General features: G+C 45.4%; 1 protein-coding gene across 6 annotated transcripts in view; it reads left to right on the top strand.

The window, feature by feature from the left end:
- Positions 1 to 12,875, top strand: part of PLEKHA5 (pleckstrin homology domain containing A5) — a 249,854-nt gene extending 236,979 nt beyond the window's left edge. For 3 of the 6 annotated variants that reach the window (XM_049783774.1, XM_049783772.1, XM_049783771.1), the window contains 6 exons: positions 901 to 1,019; positions 3,942 to 4,151; positions 6,578 to 6,718; positions 7,657 to 7,778; positions 9,983 to 10,128; positions 12,690 to 12,875. In XM_049783774.1, the coding sequence (XP_049639731.1) occupies positions 901 to 1,019; positions 3,942 to 4,151; positions 6,578 to 6,718; positions 7,657 to 7,778; positions 9,983 to 10,128; positions 12,690 to 12,784 (833 nt within the window). In that variant the 3' untranslated portion in view covers positions 12,785 to 12,875. The remainder of the gene's footprint in view (positions 1 to 900; positions 1,020 to 3,941; positions 4,152 to 6,577; positions 6,719 to 7,656; positions 7,779 to 9,982; positions 10,129 to 12,689) is intronic. The other 3 variants (XM_049783776.1, XM_049783775.1, XM_049783773.1) reach the window with 1 other exon arrangement.
- Positions 12,876 to 14,231: the final 1,356 nt, after the last annotated feature.

The following is a 14,231-nucleotide window of genomic DNA, read 5'->3' as shown; positions in this document are numbered from 1 at the left end:
GTATTTCTGCTTGCACTGGAGTACAAGCATACATTTTGTATGCTGATTTACAGTTAAATTCTGTTGTCAATCATTTTTTGTGGATTTTGTTTTCTTTAGAAGGGGAGGGTGGTGGTTGGTTAGACCACAACAGGGAGTGCTCAGTGGTTACTCCTGGCTCTACACTCAGGAATTACTTTTAGCAGGACCCAGGGAACCATATTGGATACCTGGGATCAAATCTCGGTCAAACACATGCCCACCAAGTGCCCTACTATACTATTATTCTGGTCCAGGGTTCTGTTTTTTAATTATAAAGTGATGTGAGTTTATTTTGGAATCCATGAAAATTTAAGAGAAGTTACAGTAATTACCTGTAATTTCTCTGTAACTAAATTAGTTTTGCTTGCCTGGCTTTTGGAGATGGGGGTATTTGTGGCTCTATCTGAGGGTTCACTCCTAGGATGCTCAAGGGACTAAATGCAATGCCAGTACTTAACTGAATTAGCCACATGTAAAGCAAGTACCTAAGCCCCTGTACTGTCCCTCCAGCCCTGATGTTAACTATAGGTATTGGGGGATTGTTAACTATAGGTATTGGTATTGGAAGGTGGGCAGGTGGGAACATGCTGTGACATTTAACTATCACTTCAGTCCTCTCCCTTGCCTCCTGCTGGCTGATTCTCCTTTATTGAGGCAGTAGAGTGTGGCCAAATGGAAATGGGTGGCATGTAGTACTTGATTCCTAAATCTAATCTTCCATGTGTCCTTGGTATCATTAGGTGACTTCAGCAGGAGAATAATGATTGGAAGTTACTACATTTTAGAAAAGGAATTTGCCTTCTGGTTTTAAAATTCTCTGAAGCCTGAGTGAGAAGAAGGAGCTTCCTTGTTTGAGCATTGTCTTGTTTTCATTTTCAGGTCCTCACTTTCCTGTTGGAGTTGTCCCTCCAAGAACCAAATCGCCCACCCCCGAATCTTCCACAATAGCCTCATACGTGACCTTACGGAAAACAAAGAAGATGATGGATTCCAGAACGGTACTTAGCTAGTTCATTTCTAGAAGGAGTCACAAACCTTCTTATTGCCTTCCTATGTGTGTCTCTATCTTTAGCAATTCTTTTTTTTTTTTTTTTTTTTTTGCTTTTTTGGTCACACCCGGCAGCGCTCAGGGGTTACTACTGGCTCTATACTCAGAAATCGCCCCTGGGGGCCCGGAGAGATAGCACAGCTGCGTTTGCCTTGCAAGCAGCCGATCCAGGACCAAAAGGTGGTTGGTTCGAATCCCGGTGTCCCATATGGTCCCCCGTGCCTGCCAGGAGCTATTTCTGAGCAGACAGCCAGGAGTAAGCCCTGAGCACTGCCGGGTGTGGCCCAAAAACCAAAAAAAAAAAAAAAAAAAAAAAAAGAAATCGCCCCTGGGAGGCACGGGGGACTATATGGAATGCCAGGATTCTAGCCTACGTCCTTCTGCATGCAAGGCAAACGCCTTACCTCCAGGCTATCTCTCCGGCCCCAACTTTTTTTTTTTTTTTTTGGTTTTTGGGCCACACCTGGTGACACTCAGGGGTTACTCCTGGCTATGTGCTCAGAAGTCGCTCCTAGCTTGGGGGACCATATGGGATGCCGGGAATCGAACCATGGTTCATCCTAGGCTAGCACTGGCACTGGCCCCAACATTTCATTTTTTTAAAAAGTTTTTTCATGCTTTAAGAAAACTTGGTGGGCCCGGAGAGATAGCACAGTGGTGTTTGCCTTGCAAGCAGCCGATCCAGGACCAAAGGTGGTTGGTTCGAATCCCAGTGTCCCATATGGTCCCCCATGCCTGCCAGGAGCTATTTCTGAGCAGACAGCCAGGAGTAGCCCCTGAGCACCGCTGGGTGTGGCCCAAAAACCAAAAAACAAAACAAAACAAAACTTGGTAATCGTGTTTCATCATTTCTGGGGTAGGAGTTGTGAAGCAACCCCAACTCATTCCTTTTTTTTGGTTTTTGGTTTTTGGGCTACACTCGGCAGTGCTCAGGGGTTCCTCCTGGCTCTGCGCTCAGAAATCGCTTCTTGCAAGCGTGGGGAACCATATGGGATGCCAGGAATTGAACCCAGGTCCGTCCTGGCTCTGCCTCAGGCAAGGCAAACGTCTTACTGCTGTGCTCTCTCTCTCTGGTCCCTACATCTCATTCTTAATAGAGTTCCTATGTGTTCCAGCCCAAGCCATCTCCCCAAGTCAGGGGTCCGTATTTTTTTTAATTGTCTGCAGAGTATTAGCCCCTCAGAAGACAAACCCTAAGTAACTGACATAGTTCAGCTCTGACTAGCCTTGACATGGGTTCTTGGTCCACAACGTGTGAAATTTTTTCCTAGAAATTAGCCTTATGTTATGTCCCTGTTGCCTCCAGAGCTTCCTTGATGAGTGACAGGCATGTGCTAACCCAGAAAAAGGGCCTGTGTTCCTGCAGCCCAGGGCTTGTGTATTCCCAGCCTCTCTGGGACTGGCCCAGGAAGACCCTACCTTTCTTAGCTAATTCTCAACTGAATTCATTTTGGACCTCATCATGGGGACATTCCCAGGTTCCTTATTTCCAATTTCTACACAGCATCTCTGTTGTGTTTTTTTTTTTATTTGTTTGTTTTTGGGTCACATCCAACAGCACTCAAGGGTTACTTCTGGCTGTACACTCAGAGTTCAGAAATCAGCTTAGAAATCACTCCTGGCAGGCTTGGGGGACCATATGAGATGCCGGGATTCGAACCACTGTCCTTCTGCATGAAAGGCAAACGTCCTACCACTGTTCTATCTCTCAGGCCCCAGACACAGCATCTCTAAAAAATTGCTGGAAACAATGGTTTACAGTTTGGGTGCTTGCTTGCTTATTTGTTTGAGGCAAGGGACCACACCTGAAGATACTCTGTGCCCAGGCGTCGCTCCTGGTAGTTGAGGAAACTATATGTGGTGTCAAGGATCAAATCTAAGTCAGCCTTGAAGGCAAGCACCTCCACAGTTTGTTCTCTCTCTCTCTCTCTCTCTCTCTCTCTCTCTCTCTCTCTCTCTCTCTCTCTCTCTCTTTGTCTCTCTGGCTCTCTCTCTCTCTCTCTCTCTGGCTCTCTCTCTCTCTCTCATTTCTCACTCATTAAGGATAAAATGATGGGGGCCAGAGAGATAGAACGGAGGTAAGGCATTTGCCTTTCATGCAGAAGGATCTCAGCATCCCATATGGTCCCCTGTGCCTGCCAGGGGCGATTTCTGAGTGTAGAGCCAGGAGTAGCCCCTGAGCACTGCCTGGTGTGACCCAAAAACAAAAAAAAAAAAACAAAAAAAGGAAAAAATTATGTGTCTTTCTACTGCTACCAAAATGACTCAAATTTTCCAGTTTTAATTTTGAAAACAAGAATAAATGCATTTGGGGGGTTTTTTTGTTTGTTTGTTTTTCGGGTCACACCTGTTTGATGCTTAGGGGTTACTCCTGGCTAAGCACTCAGAAATTGCCCCTGGCTTGGGGGGACCATATGGGATGCCGGGGTATCGAACCGCGGTCCTTCCTTGGCTAGCGCTTGCAAGGCAGACACCTTACCTCTAACGCCACCTTACCAGCCCCTTGGGTTTGTTTTTGTCTTGAGGCCAAACTTAACAATGATCGGGGTGGTCTCCTTGCTCTGCATTCAGGACTTACTCCTGACAGTGCTCGAAATACCACATAGGATGCTCAAGTACCCTGTGGAATTAAACCCAGATGGACTACATGCAAAGCAAGTGTCCTACCCACTGTACAGCTCCAGCAGATGACCTGGGTTCAATCCCAGGTACCCTACATAGTACCCAAATCTGCCCTCCAGAAGTGATTTCTGAGTGCAGAGCCAGGAAGAAGCCCTAAATATGTATATACATATATATGCTGTTGTTGTTCCATTATACTTCTCAGAGGTGCTTTTGTATTTATATATTCATGTTTATATTTGGTTTAAAGGAAAGACCTAGAAGTGCAGTGGAACAGCTTGGCTTGGCAGAAAGCACCCGACCTCGGATGACAGTGGAAGAGCAAATGGAGAGAATTCGGAGGCACCAACAAGCCTGCCTGCGGGAGAAGAAGAAAGGGCTGAATGTTATCGGTGCTTTAGAGCAGTCACCCTCGCAGAGCCCTGTAGTGTCCAGGGAAAATCCATTCAGAATTGCCCAGGTAGAGCCATTGATTCACTTCTGGTCATTCTCCTGTGTCCCTCTAATGCCATTTGAATCTTAGAATCATAGTTATGTGATTGGTAGGGATTTTTGATACGACAGAAGAAATAGTACTTTTTTGATTGCTTTGATGCTTAAAATAGTGTACTATATAGCTTAACAAAATGGAAATAACCCTGAGTTCAAAACTCCAGAGCTAAATCGTGTAATTTGCTGCTACCTGGAGTACCTGGAGAATATCAAGCTGAATGGTTTAGTAAGAGGGAGAGAGACCAAGAATGACCGAGAAAATGATTTCTCTCCTATATGCTGGATATAAAGATGCATTATGGTAGAATAATGAATTACCCAGAGACCATTGAAAAAACATGAAAAACTGGTCTTCAATTGGAAACAAGCCACTTGATGTACCTGGGGAATAGGACAGGAAGGAGGAAGTGGTGCTGAAAGATGGTGAGGAGTTCTGTATGAAACCTTGTCAAAAACAACTGGAAACCACAAGGCAAAAATTTATGTAGATGTAAATATAAATTAAAAAATACTTCATGGGGGGCTGGAGAGATAGCATGGAAGTAATGCGTTAGCCTTTCATGCAGAAGGTCATTGGTTCGAATCCCGGCATCCCATATGGTCTCCCGAACCTGCCAGGAGCGATTTCTGAGCATGGAGCCAGGAATAGCCCCTAAATGCTGCTGGGTGTGACCTAAAAAACAACAACAACAACAAAAAATACCTCATGGGTTGGGCTGGAGTGGTGGCACAAGCCATAGGATGTTTGCTTTGCACGTGCTAACTTAGGACTGACTGTGGTTCGATCCCCCAGTGTCCTATATGTTCCCCCAAGCCAAGAGCAATTTCTGAGCAAATAGCCAGGAGTAACCCCTGAGCGTCACCGTGTGTGGCCCAAAAAAAAAAAAAAAAAAAAACAAAAAAAAAAAAAAAACAATAAAAACCTCACGGGGCTAAAGCAATAATAATACAGCAGATAGGATGTTTGCCTTATATGTGGCCAACACGGGTTCAATCCCCAACATCCCATATGATTCCCGAAATACTGCCAAGAGTGATCCCTGAGTGTAGAGCCAGGAGTATGCCCTGGGCACCTGGCCCAAAACAAGACAAACAAAACCAAAATGTGAGTGCAGTCTGATAAGCTGGAAGGGCATTATTAAAAGAAATGCACACTGGCAAAGGGATTGGTATTGGAACATTGTATGTCTGAAACTCAATCACAAATAACTGTGATTTAATGGTGACTATTTTTTTTTACCTCCCTCCGTGACTTTTTTTTTTTTTTTTTTTTTCGGTTTTTGGGCCACACCCGGCGGTGCTCTGGGGTTACTCCTGGCTGTCTGCTCAGAAGTAGCTCCTGGCAGGCACGGGGGACCATATGGGACACCGGGATTCGAACCAACCACCTTTGGTCCTGGATCGGCTGCTTGCAAGGCAAACGCCGCTGTGCTATCTCTCCGGGCCCATGACTATTTTTTTTAATGTTACAAACATTTAAAAAAAATCAGCTGAATCCCTTGGATCAATTTATCTCCATTATCTTCATTATCTCATATATACATTGTTTTTGGTCACACCTGGCTGTGCTCAGATCTTAGTCCTGGTTCTGCACTCAGGAATCACTCCTGGCAGTACTTGGAGGACCATAAAGGATGCCAGGGATCAAACCCAGATCAGCCCTATGCTAGGCAAATGCCCTGCCTGCTGTCCTGTCTCTCTGGCCCCAAATCTGCTTTTCAGAAGCTTTATCTGAGCTCTGCCTGTAGTGTTCAAGTTTCCCTGGCTTTGTAGAAATACCCTTGTCCATCTCAGCAACTGTAGCATCTTTCAGAGAGTCAGCAAATTAGCAGCTAATGGCTGCACTTTCAAGTTACAAAATTAATGATTTAAATAGATGATGAGTTGGGAATGGAGAGATAAGACAGAGGTTAAGGCACGTACCTTACATACACCCTCAGTTCCAATTCAATCCCTGACGGTGTGTATGATTCCTCAAATATTACCAAGTATTTGTACACCAAGCCAGAGTACTGCTTAGAGTAAACCCTGAGTACTGCTGGGTGTAATCCAGAAAAACCAAAATTTTATTTTGTTTGTTTGTTTGGGGGCTACTCTGACAGTACCCAGGGGTTACTCCTGGCTCTGCACTCAGGAACTACACCTGGCAGTGCTCAGGGTCTATATGGGATGACAGAGATCAGTACCTGGATCGGCTGCATACAAGGCGAGTACCCCCTATACTATTGCTCTGGATCCAAAACAAACATTTTAAAATAAAAGATGAGAAGATATGTGCCCTGCTGCCATGTGTTCTTGTCGCTCTCCACTGTTGATTGTTCACCAAGAGATCTCTGGGTGGTTTTGTAAAACCTGTCCATGGCTGTATGGGAATACTGTGTGTCTTTTGGACAGACGCGGAGGAGAGAAGACAGCATTAAAGAACCAGATGCTTTTACTGAAGAAAACGGCGGAAAGCCAAACCATGAAACTCCTGCAGCGGAAACTGTTCGACTAAAAGATGCTGAACCTGAAAATACAGATCTAATTGAAGAGGTAGAAAGATTATTTTAGGAATGATAGTCCTAAAGTGGGCTTCAAATAGAAATATTTGAAAATCAATCGAGTGTTAAAATTGAAAATAAAATTGGATTTCTTCCTGTCACATAGGCCTTTGTCTAAGTGAAATACTTAGTTCCTTTTATCTTATTCATCACTTCACACACGCACACACACGCACACACATGCACACATGGTTGCTTATATCTTAAGAAATGCACTAATTGGGGCTAGAGCAGTTTACAGCAAGGAGGGCTCTTGCCTTGTATGTAACTGAACTGGGTTTGGTCCCTGGCATCCCATTTGGTGCCCCAAGCCTACTTGGAATCATCTCTGAGCCCAAGAAAGCCCTGAGCACTGCTGGGTGTGGCCAAAAGGAAAACAAAACTAAATTTTAAAATGTTATCAGTTGAGGGGCCGGAGAAATAGCATGGAGGTAAAGCATTTGCCTTCCATGCAGAAGGTAGGTGGTTCAAATGCCGGCATCCCATATGGTCCCCTAAGCCTGCCAGGAGCGACTTGTGAGCATAGAGCCAAGAGTAACCCCTGACCATGGTCGGGTGTGACCCAAAACCACCAAAAAAAAATGTTATCAGTTGAAAGGTTGGAGCAGTGGCACAACCCGTAGGGTGTCTGTCTTGCGCTAACCTAGGACTGACCACGGTTAGATTCCCCCAGCACCCCATATGGTCCCCCAAGCCAGGGGCAATTTCTGAGCACTTAGCCAGGAGTAACCCCAGAGCATCAAACGGGTGTGGCCTGAAAAACCAAAAAAAAAAAAAAATGATTACTTAGGAATCATTTTAGGTCTATTGGAATGTGAAATTCTGAAATCTGAAATGTGTTAAGACAGCCTTAAAAAAAATATCATCTTTGGGGCGGGGGCGGCGGGAAAAAAAAATATATATATATCATCTTTCCTTCTTATCCTCTAGTTTAAAAAAACGGAAAACGTTTTCTGCGAAACGCTTTGCAAACCTGAGCCAAATGGAATCAATTCTGAGGAAGTGGAGGATAAAGAGAGAGTCAACGAAGTGCCTGAGGCTGTGTCATGCAGGTAATAATTTGGGGGTACTAACAAGAATGCGCACACAGATTTGTTTCTGCTTCAGAGTAGCAGGTTTGAGGGGCTGGGCTGGGGACTGGAAAGGGGTGCTCAGCACTAAAGCCTGCGTTCTGCCTGCCTGCAGCTCTGGGTTGGAACCCGAGCACCATTTAAAAGAAAAAAATGAATGTGCGAGCCAGAAAGTGCTGAGTTGGCTTCTGAGAGGAGTCTTGAATGTGGAAGGAATTTCCTGGCCTTCAGAGGTGCAAATGAATGTCTGTGTCTCTTTCAGAGGATTATAAAGGGGAGCCAGATCAATAGTACTATGAGCTAGAGTGGGTAGAATGTGACCCAAAATCTCTATTCCCCCCCTTCCCAAAAAAAATATCAAAGTATTGTAAGGGCTCAGTAAGAAGGTGCAGCTCTGCACTCATATTTGTGCTTGGCTGAGGAAGGATCCATGCATTCCTTTCTAAAACTCACCCACCGGGGCTGAAGCAAGTACAGCCAGTGGTCGCTTGCCTTGCAGCAAGTTCAAAGCCTCACATCCCATATGATTCCCCCAAGCCTGCCAGGAGTGATTTCTGTGTGCATAGCCGGGAGTAACCCCTATACTCCTCTGGATTTTAATGAAACTGAATTTAAACTAGGAATTCAAATGAAACTCACCCAGCATACAAGCACCTCAATGATTACCTGGTCATCATTGATTCATGGTCTCAGCTATCTGGTCCTCACTGCAGACTTCCAGTATTCAGCTTTATTCTTTTCTTTTTCTTTTTTATTTTTTTTTCCCTTTTTTTCATTTTGGGGCCACACCCAGCGACCTTCAGGGCTTATTCTTAGTTCTGCACTTAGAAATCATTCCGGGAAAGCTCAGGGAACCATATGGAATGCTGGGGATTGAATTTGGGTTGGTCCCAGTTTGGCCGCATGCAAGGCAAATGCCCTACTGCTGTGCTATCACTCCATCCCCTCAGCTTTATTCTTAATTAGCTTAACTCTCAAATCTTACCTATCTTTTATTTTTTTAAATGCTGGGCTTAGAGAAATAGTACAGCAGGTAGGGCACTTATACACAGCTGACCCAGGTATGATCTTGGCAACTATCATATGTTTTTCCCCCCAGACTTCTCTGGGAGTGATTCCCTGGATACAGCCAAGAGTAAGTCCTGAGCATTGCCAGGTGTGGCCCTGAAACAAAACAAAAACTGTCGCTGTGAATGAGACATGGCATGATTTAATATTGTTAGGGATCACTTTTTCTCCTCAGTAAATAGAAAGGGTAAATATAAAAAGTCTTTTTGCAGTTGGCAATAAAAAATCTTTTACAGTTGTCAGTATTGGGAGTGGAGGTAGAAGACTTACTTGCACAAAGCCAATCCAGATATAATCCCCGGTACCACATATGGTTCCTGCAAGCCCTACTAGGAAGCCAGGAGTAAGCCCTAATCACCTTTGGGTGTAGTCCAGAAACAAAGAAAAAAAGAAAAACAAATGGGCTAATTGTAAGCAAAAACTTGTCATCCTTAAATAGAGTTGGTGATCTCACCTGTGGTGCTTAACTTCATGGTACAAAGGGGGAAATTTTGTTCTTTACATAGTATTTTAAATATCTACCTGTGGGGGCCGAGAGATAACCTGGAGGTAAAATGTTTGCCTTTCATGCAGAAGGATAGTAGTTCAAATCCCGGCATCCCATATGGTCCCTGAGCCTGCCAGGAGCAATTTCTGAGCATAGAGCCAGTAGTAACCCCTGAGCGCCACCGGGTATGAGCCAAAAAAACAAAAAACACAAAAACAAAACAAACAAAAAATATATATATATTTATATATCGATCTGTGGGGCTGGAGAGATAGCATGGAGGTAGGTTGTTTGCCTTGCATGCAGACGGTCGATGGTTCAAATCCCGGCATCCCATATGGTCCCCCGAGCCTACCAGGGGCGATTTCTGAGCATAGAGCCAGGAGTAACCCCCAAGCGCTGCCAGGTGTGACCCCCCAAAAAAAAAACGAAAAACAAAAAATAAATAAATTTTGATCTGTGAGGCCGGAGCAGTGGCACAAGCAGTAGGACATTTGCCTTGCACGCACTAACCTAGGACCTGGCGTTCCATATGGTTTCCCAAGCCAGGAGTGATTTCTGAGCACATAGCCAGGAGAGTCACCGGGTGTGACCCCAAACATAATAAAAGATATCGATCTGTTTTCATTAGCCCTCAAGATGAGACACCGATCACAAATCATAAATTAGAAGATCACCCAGAAGAAATCACAAAGGATGATCTTCCTGAGCAGGATGAAACTGTGAGTTCTTATGAACTCACTGCCGAAGCTTCAAGAGGGAGCCAGAGCATGGCAGGTACAGACTCTATATTCACCACTAGTGCTGGGTAACACCCCCCCCCCCCACTTAGGGCACAGGGGTGCTCCCAAGGCCTTGACTGTGGCTAGAAGCTTCTGCTGGTCCCAGCCCCTTTGTTTAGAAACTTTAGACCCAACCTAGCCTACCCCAGCCCAACCTAATCTGTCCAGGCTGTGTTCAGCTTCAGCTTCTCTTTTGTTGTCTGAGGTGGTCTGGGGTTTGGGGTTTGCTTTTGGTCTCTTTTCTTTTTTGTTTCTTCATCTATGGGGGCCACACCCAGCAGGGTTCTTTGTTTCTTTGTTTCTGTTTTTGGTTACTCTTGCTCAAAGGTTACTCTTGGAGGTGCTACAAACATGTTTGTAATCATGGTGTTTAAATAAAGATATTATTAAAAAAAAAAAAAAAGAAAAAGAAAAGAAAGTTAAGCAGTGCTGGAGATGGAACCAGGGTCAGTACCTGTGTTGTCCGTGGCTCCAGCACCTTTCTCAGGGGATAATGCATTGTTGGGATTGTATCAGGTGCTCAACAGCCTTTTGAGACATGTGCCCTGCCACTGTTTTGTTTTGTTCGTATGTTTCTCTTTTTTTCAATCTTAATTCATACCATAAATATTTTCAAAGAAGATAATCCTTCATTATTGGGAAAACGTACCCATGACTGTGAGGTCCAATTCTAGAATCTCTGCATTTTCATACACAGACCTATCATTTTGGGAGTGGGAACAGATTTGTTTGCTCTTGCTCCCTGCTGTAATCCACATCTGGATTTTTCTTTAGTAGAAGTAGATCTGTCTAAATTTTTTTTGGTTTTTTGTTTGTTTGTTTGTTTTTTGTGGTTTTTGGGTCACACCCGGCAGTGCTCAGGGGTTATTCCTGGCTCCAGGCTCAGAAATTGCTCCTGGCAGGCACGGGGGGACCATATGGGACGCCGGGATTCGAACCGATGACCTCCTGCATGAAAGGCAAATGCCTTACTTCCATGCTATCTCTCTGGCCCCTGATGGTTTTTGTTGTTGTTGTTGTTGTTTTGTGTTTTGGTCCACACCCAGTAACAGCAATAGGTCACTCCTGGCTCTGCACTCAGAAATCACTCCCGGCAGGCTTGAGGGACCATATGGGATGCCAGGGATTGAATCTAGGTCTGTCCTGGGTCAAGCAGGTGCAAGGCAAATGCCCTTCTTCTGTGCTCTCACTCCGGTCCCCAGATCTGTCTAATTTTTGATGAGACTGGGAGTAGGGAGTTCATTCCACTAGGTACATGCTACCGATTTATTGTGCCCCCTCAAACACAAACACATCCATTTTGATACAATGGTGCGCAGTTATTTGGGGTCTTTTTGGGGAGACGTTTTGTCACGGAGGTGGTCCCAGGAACCCTCAGTGAGCCTTCTTTTTTTCTTGGGGCGGGGGGGGGGGGTCACACCTGGCAGCGCTCAGGGGTTACTCCTGGCTCAATGCTCAGAAATTGTTCCTGGCAGGCTAAGGGGACCATATGGGATGCCAGGATTCGAACCACTGACTTTCATCATGAAAGGCAAATGCCTTACCTCCATGCTATCTCTCTGGCCCCGAGCCTTCTTTCTTTTTGCTTTTCAATTTCATGAAGCAGCATGACAGTCCCTGTTCCTTCCCTGGGTCACTGAAGCCTGGTCAGTGTTGCGGTCATGAATTGAAACCACAACCATAAACCATCTGAAGCTTCAATGCCTGGAACTGGGAAGGATTTCAAAATGAGACCCCATAGCCATGAGAAAAGCTTGAAAATGAACTACAAAGCAGGAAACAGAAAGCTTCCCATTCTCCAGTTTTTTAAGATCCAATTAGCATTGTGAGAATTGAAAATGAAGGGCCCGAGACTTAGTACAGGGGGGAAAGCACTTGCCCTGCACACGGCTGACCCGAGTTCAACTCCTGGCACCCAGCACAACCAGGAGTGATTTCTGAGTTCAGAGCAGGACTAACCCCTGAGCATCACCATGTATGACCCTTCTTCTCCCCCAAGGAAAGCAAAAAGTTAACACAGGGAAAAAATTGGGAATTCGTCCCCCAGTCATTTCTACTAAGCAAAGACTCCTTGGGCATATCAGAAATGCAAGAGGTGGGGCCAGAGAGATAGCATGGAGGTAAGGTGTTTGCTTGCATGCAGAAGGACAGTGGTTCGAATCCTGGCATCCCATATGGTCTCCCGAGCCTGCCAGGAGTGATTTCTGATCATAGAGTCAGGTGTGACCTCTGAGCACTGCCAGGTGTGACCCAAAAACCAAAAAGAAAAAAAATGCAGGAGGTAAGGACACTGGCATTATACATGCAGCCCATCAAGGTTCGATCCCTGACACTGCATAGATTTTTTTTTTAACACCACAAGGCATGCTCTGAGCACAGAGTCAGAAGTAAGGCCTAAGCACTGCCAGTTATGCCCCCCCCCAAAAAAAAACTAAGCCCCCAAACATTACAAAAATATACCAGAACCATCATTGTTGTGTGAGGTACCAGCCAAAGGGGGTGAGGGGGTCCTTGTGCAAATGTGTCCTGAAGCTATCTTGTTCTTCTGTGTTGCAGTGAAAAGTCTGTCCCCACCTCCGGAGCCCTTGGGGACTCCTGGTCCAGCCCCTCAGCCGCAGCTCACAGAAGGGTCACACTTCATGTGTGTGTAGCCTGCCAGAGGTATGTATCTCCAGCTTCCCCCACCACCACACCTCTGACCTCCAGTGCTGGCCTCCTCCTCTCTGTTGTTCTGCCCTGCCCTCAGGACCCACATTCCACTGTCTTCCTTCAGTCTCTGTAAACTCAGTAAACCCAGAAGTCCATAGGGATGGCATCCTGGCCATGGTGTACTCTATCCATGGTCAGTCATGGTCAGTCTTTAACTAGAAATATGTTGGTCTTCCCTATTTGTATCTGTATTTGCAATCATGCTATGTCCCTGGAACCTTGAAAAGACCTATGGTTTGTCAGTTGGAAACTGCAAGACTAACCGAATCTGCAGGTACCAACTATCAATTGGCAGTCTTAAGTGTGTCCTGCGTGTCACTCACATGTTGAAATTTGTAACATGGGCCAGAGAGGTAGCAGTACAGGAGATAAGGTGCTTTTTGCATATGCAGCTACTGCTGTGGTTATAATCTGGTTGAGTCCAAGCCCCGCCAGAGTTATCCCTGAGCACCTCTAGGGGTGTTGCCTCCACCACACACCTCCCTTAATTTTTTTTTTTTTTTTGGTTTTTGGTTTTTGGACCACACCCGGTGATGCTCAGGGTTGGGGGACCATATTGGATGCCAGGATTTGAACTTTCTGCATGTAAGGCAAATGCCCCACCTCCATGCTATCTCTCCAGGCCATCACCTCCCTTAAAAAAAGAACAAAAATTGGGCCCGGAGAGATAGCACAGCGGTGTTTGCCTTGCAAGCAGCCCATCCAGGACCAAAGGTGGTTGGTTCGAATCCTGGTGTCCCATATGGTCCCCCGTGCCTACCAGGAGCTATTTCTGAGCAGACAGCCAAGAGTAACCCCTGAGCAATGCCAGGTGTGGCCCAAAAACAAACAAACAAAAAAAAAGAACAAAAATTGGGGCTGGAATGACAGCATTTGCCTTACATGAGGCCAACACAGGACGGACCCCATTTCAAATCCCGGCATTCCATATGTTCCCCCAAGCCTGTCATGAGCAACTTCTGAGCACAGAGTCAGGAGTAACTCCCAAGCACCACTGGGTATGACCCAAAAACAAACAAAAATAATTGTATTTCAGTTCATTCAGTGGTGGCAGTTAGTAGTTGGACATGCCAAGAGCAGGAAGAATTCACATTTCTTCCCTTTAATTCCTGGGGTGACAAGTAGCCACAGATGAGCAGCTGCTGGCAGTCTTAGTGGGGAAATGGACATTAAGGCCATGTGCAGTATCACAGTACAGTTCAGTTAGCCGGTTCCTGTTTGCCAACCATCCTGGCAGTAAGACATGTTTATGGTCAGACCTCCAGTGCATTTTCACTCCTGTAAGTTGCTGGCTGGCTTGAGATTTGTTTTTTTCTTGCATCCCCAGATCCTCTGTGCTAGAATGGGGGATCAGTTACCCTAGATATTTTCTAGCTCAGGGCACTTACC

This window comes from Suncus etruscus, chromosome 11 (assembly GCF_024139225.1).
Source record: "Suncus etruscus isolate mSunEtr1 chromosome 11, mSunEtr1.pri.cur, whole genome shotgun sequence".
Lineage (NCBI taxonomy): Eukaryota > Metazoa > Chordata > Mammalia > Eulipotyphla > Soricidae > Suncus > Suncus etruscus.
This window is presented reverse-complemented; position numbering and strand designations above follow the sequence as displayed.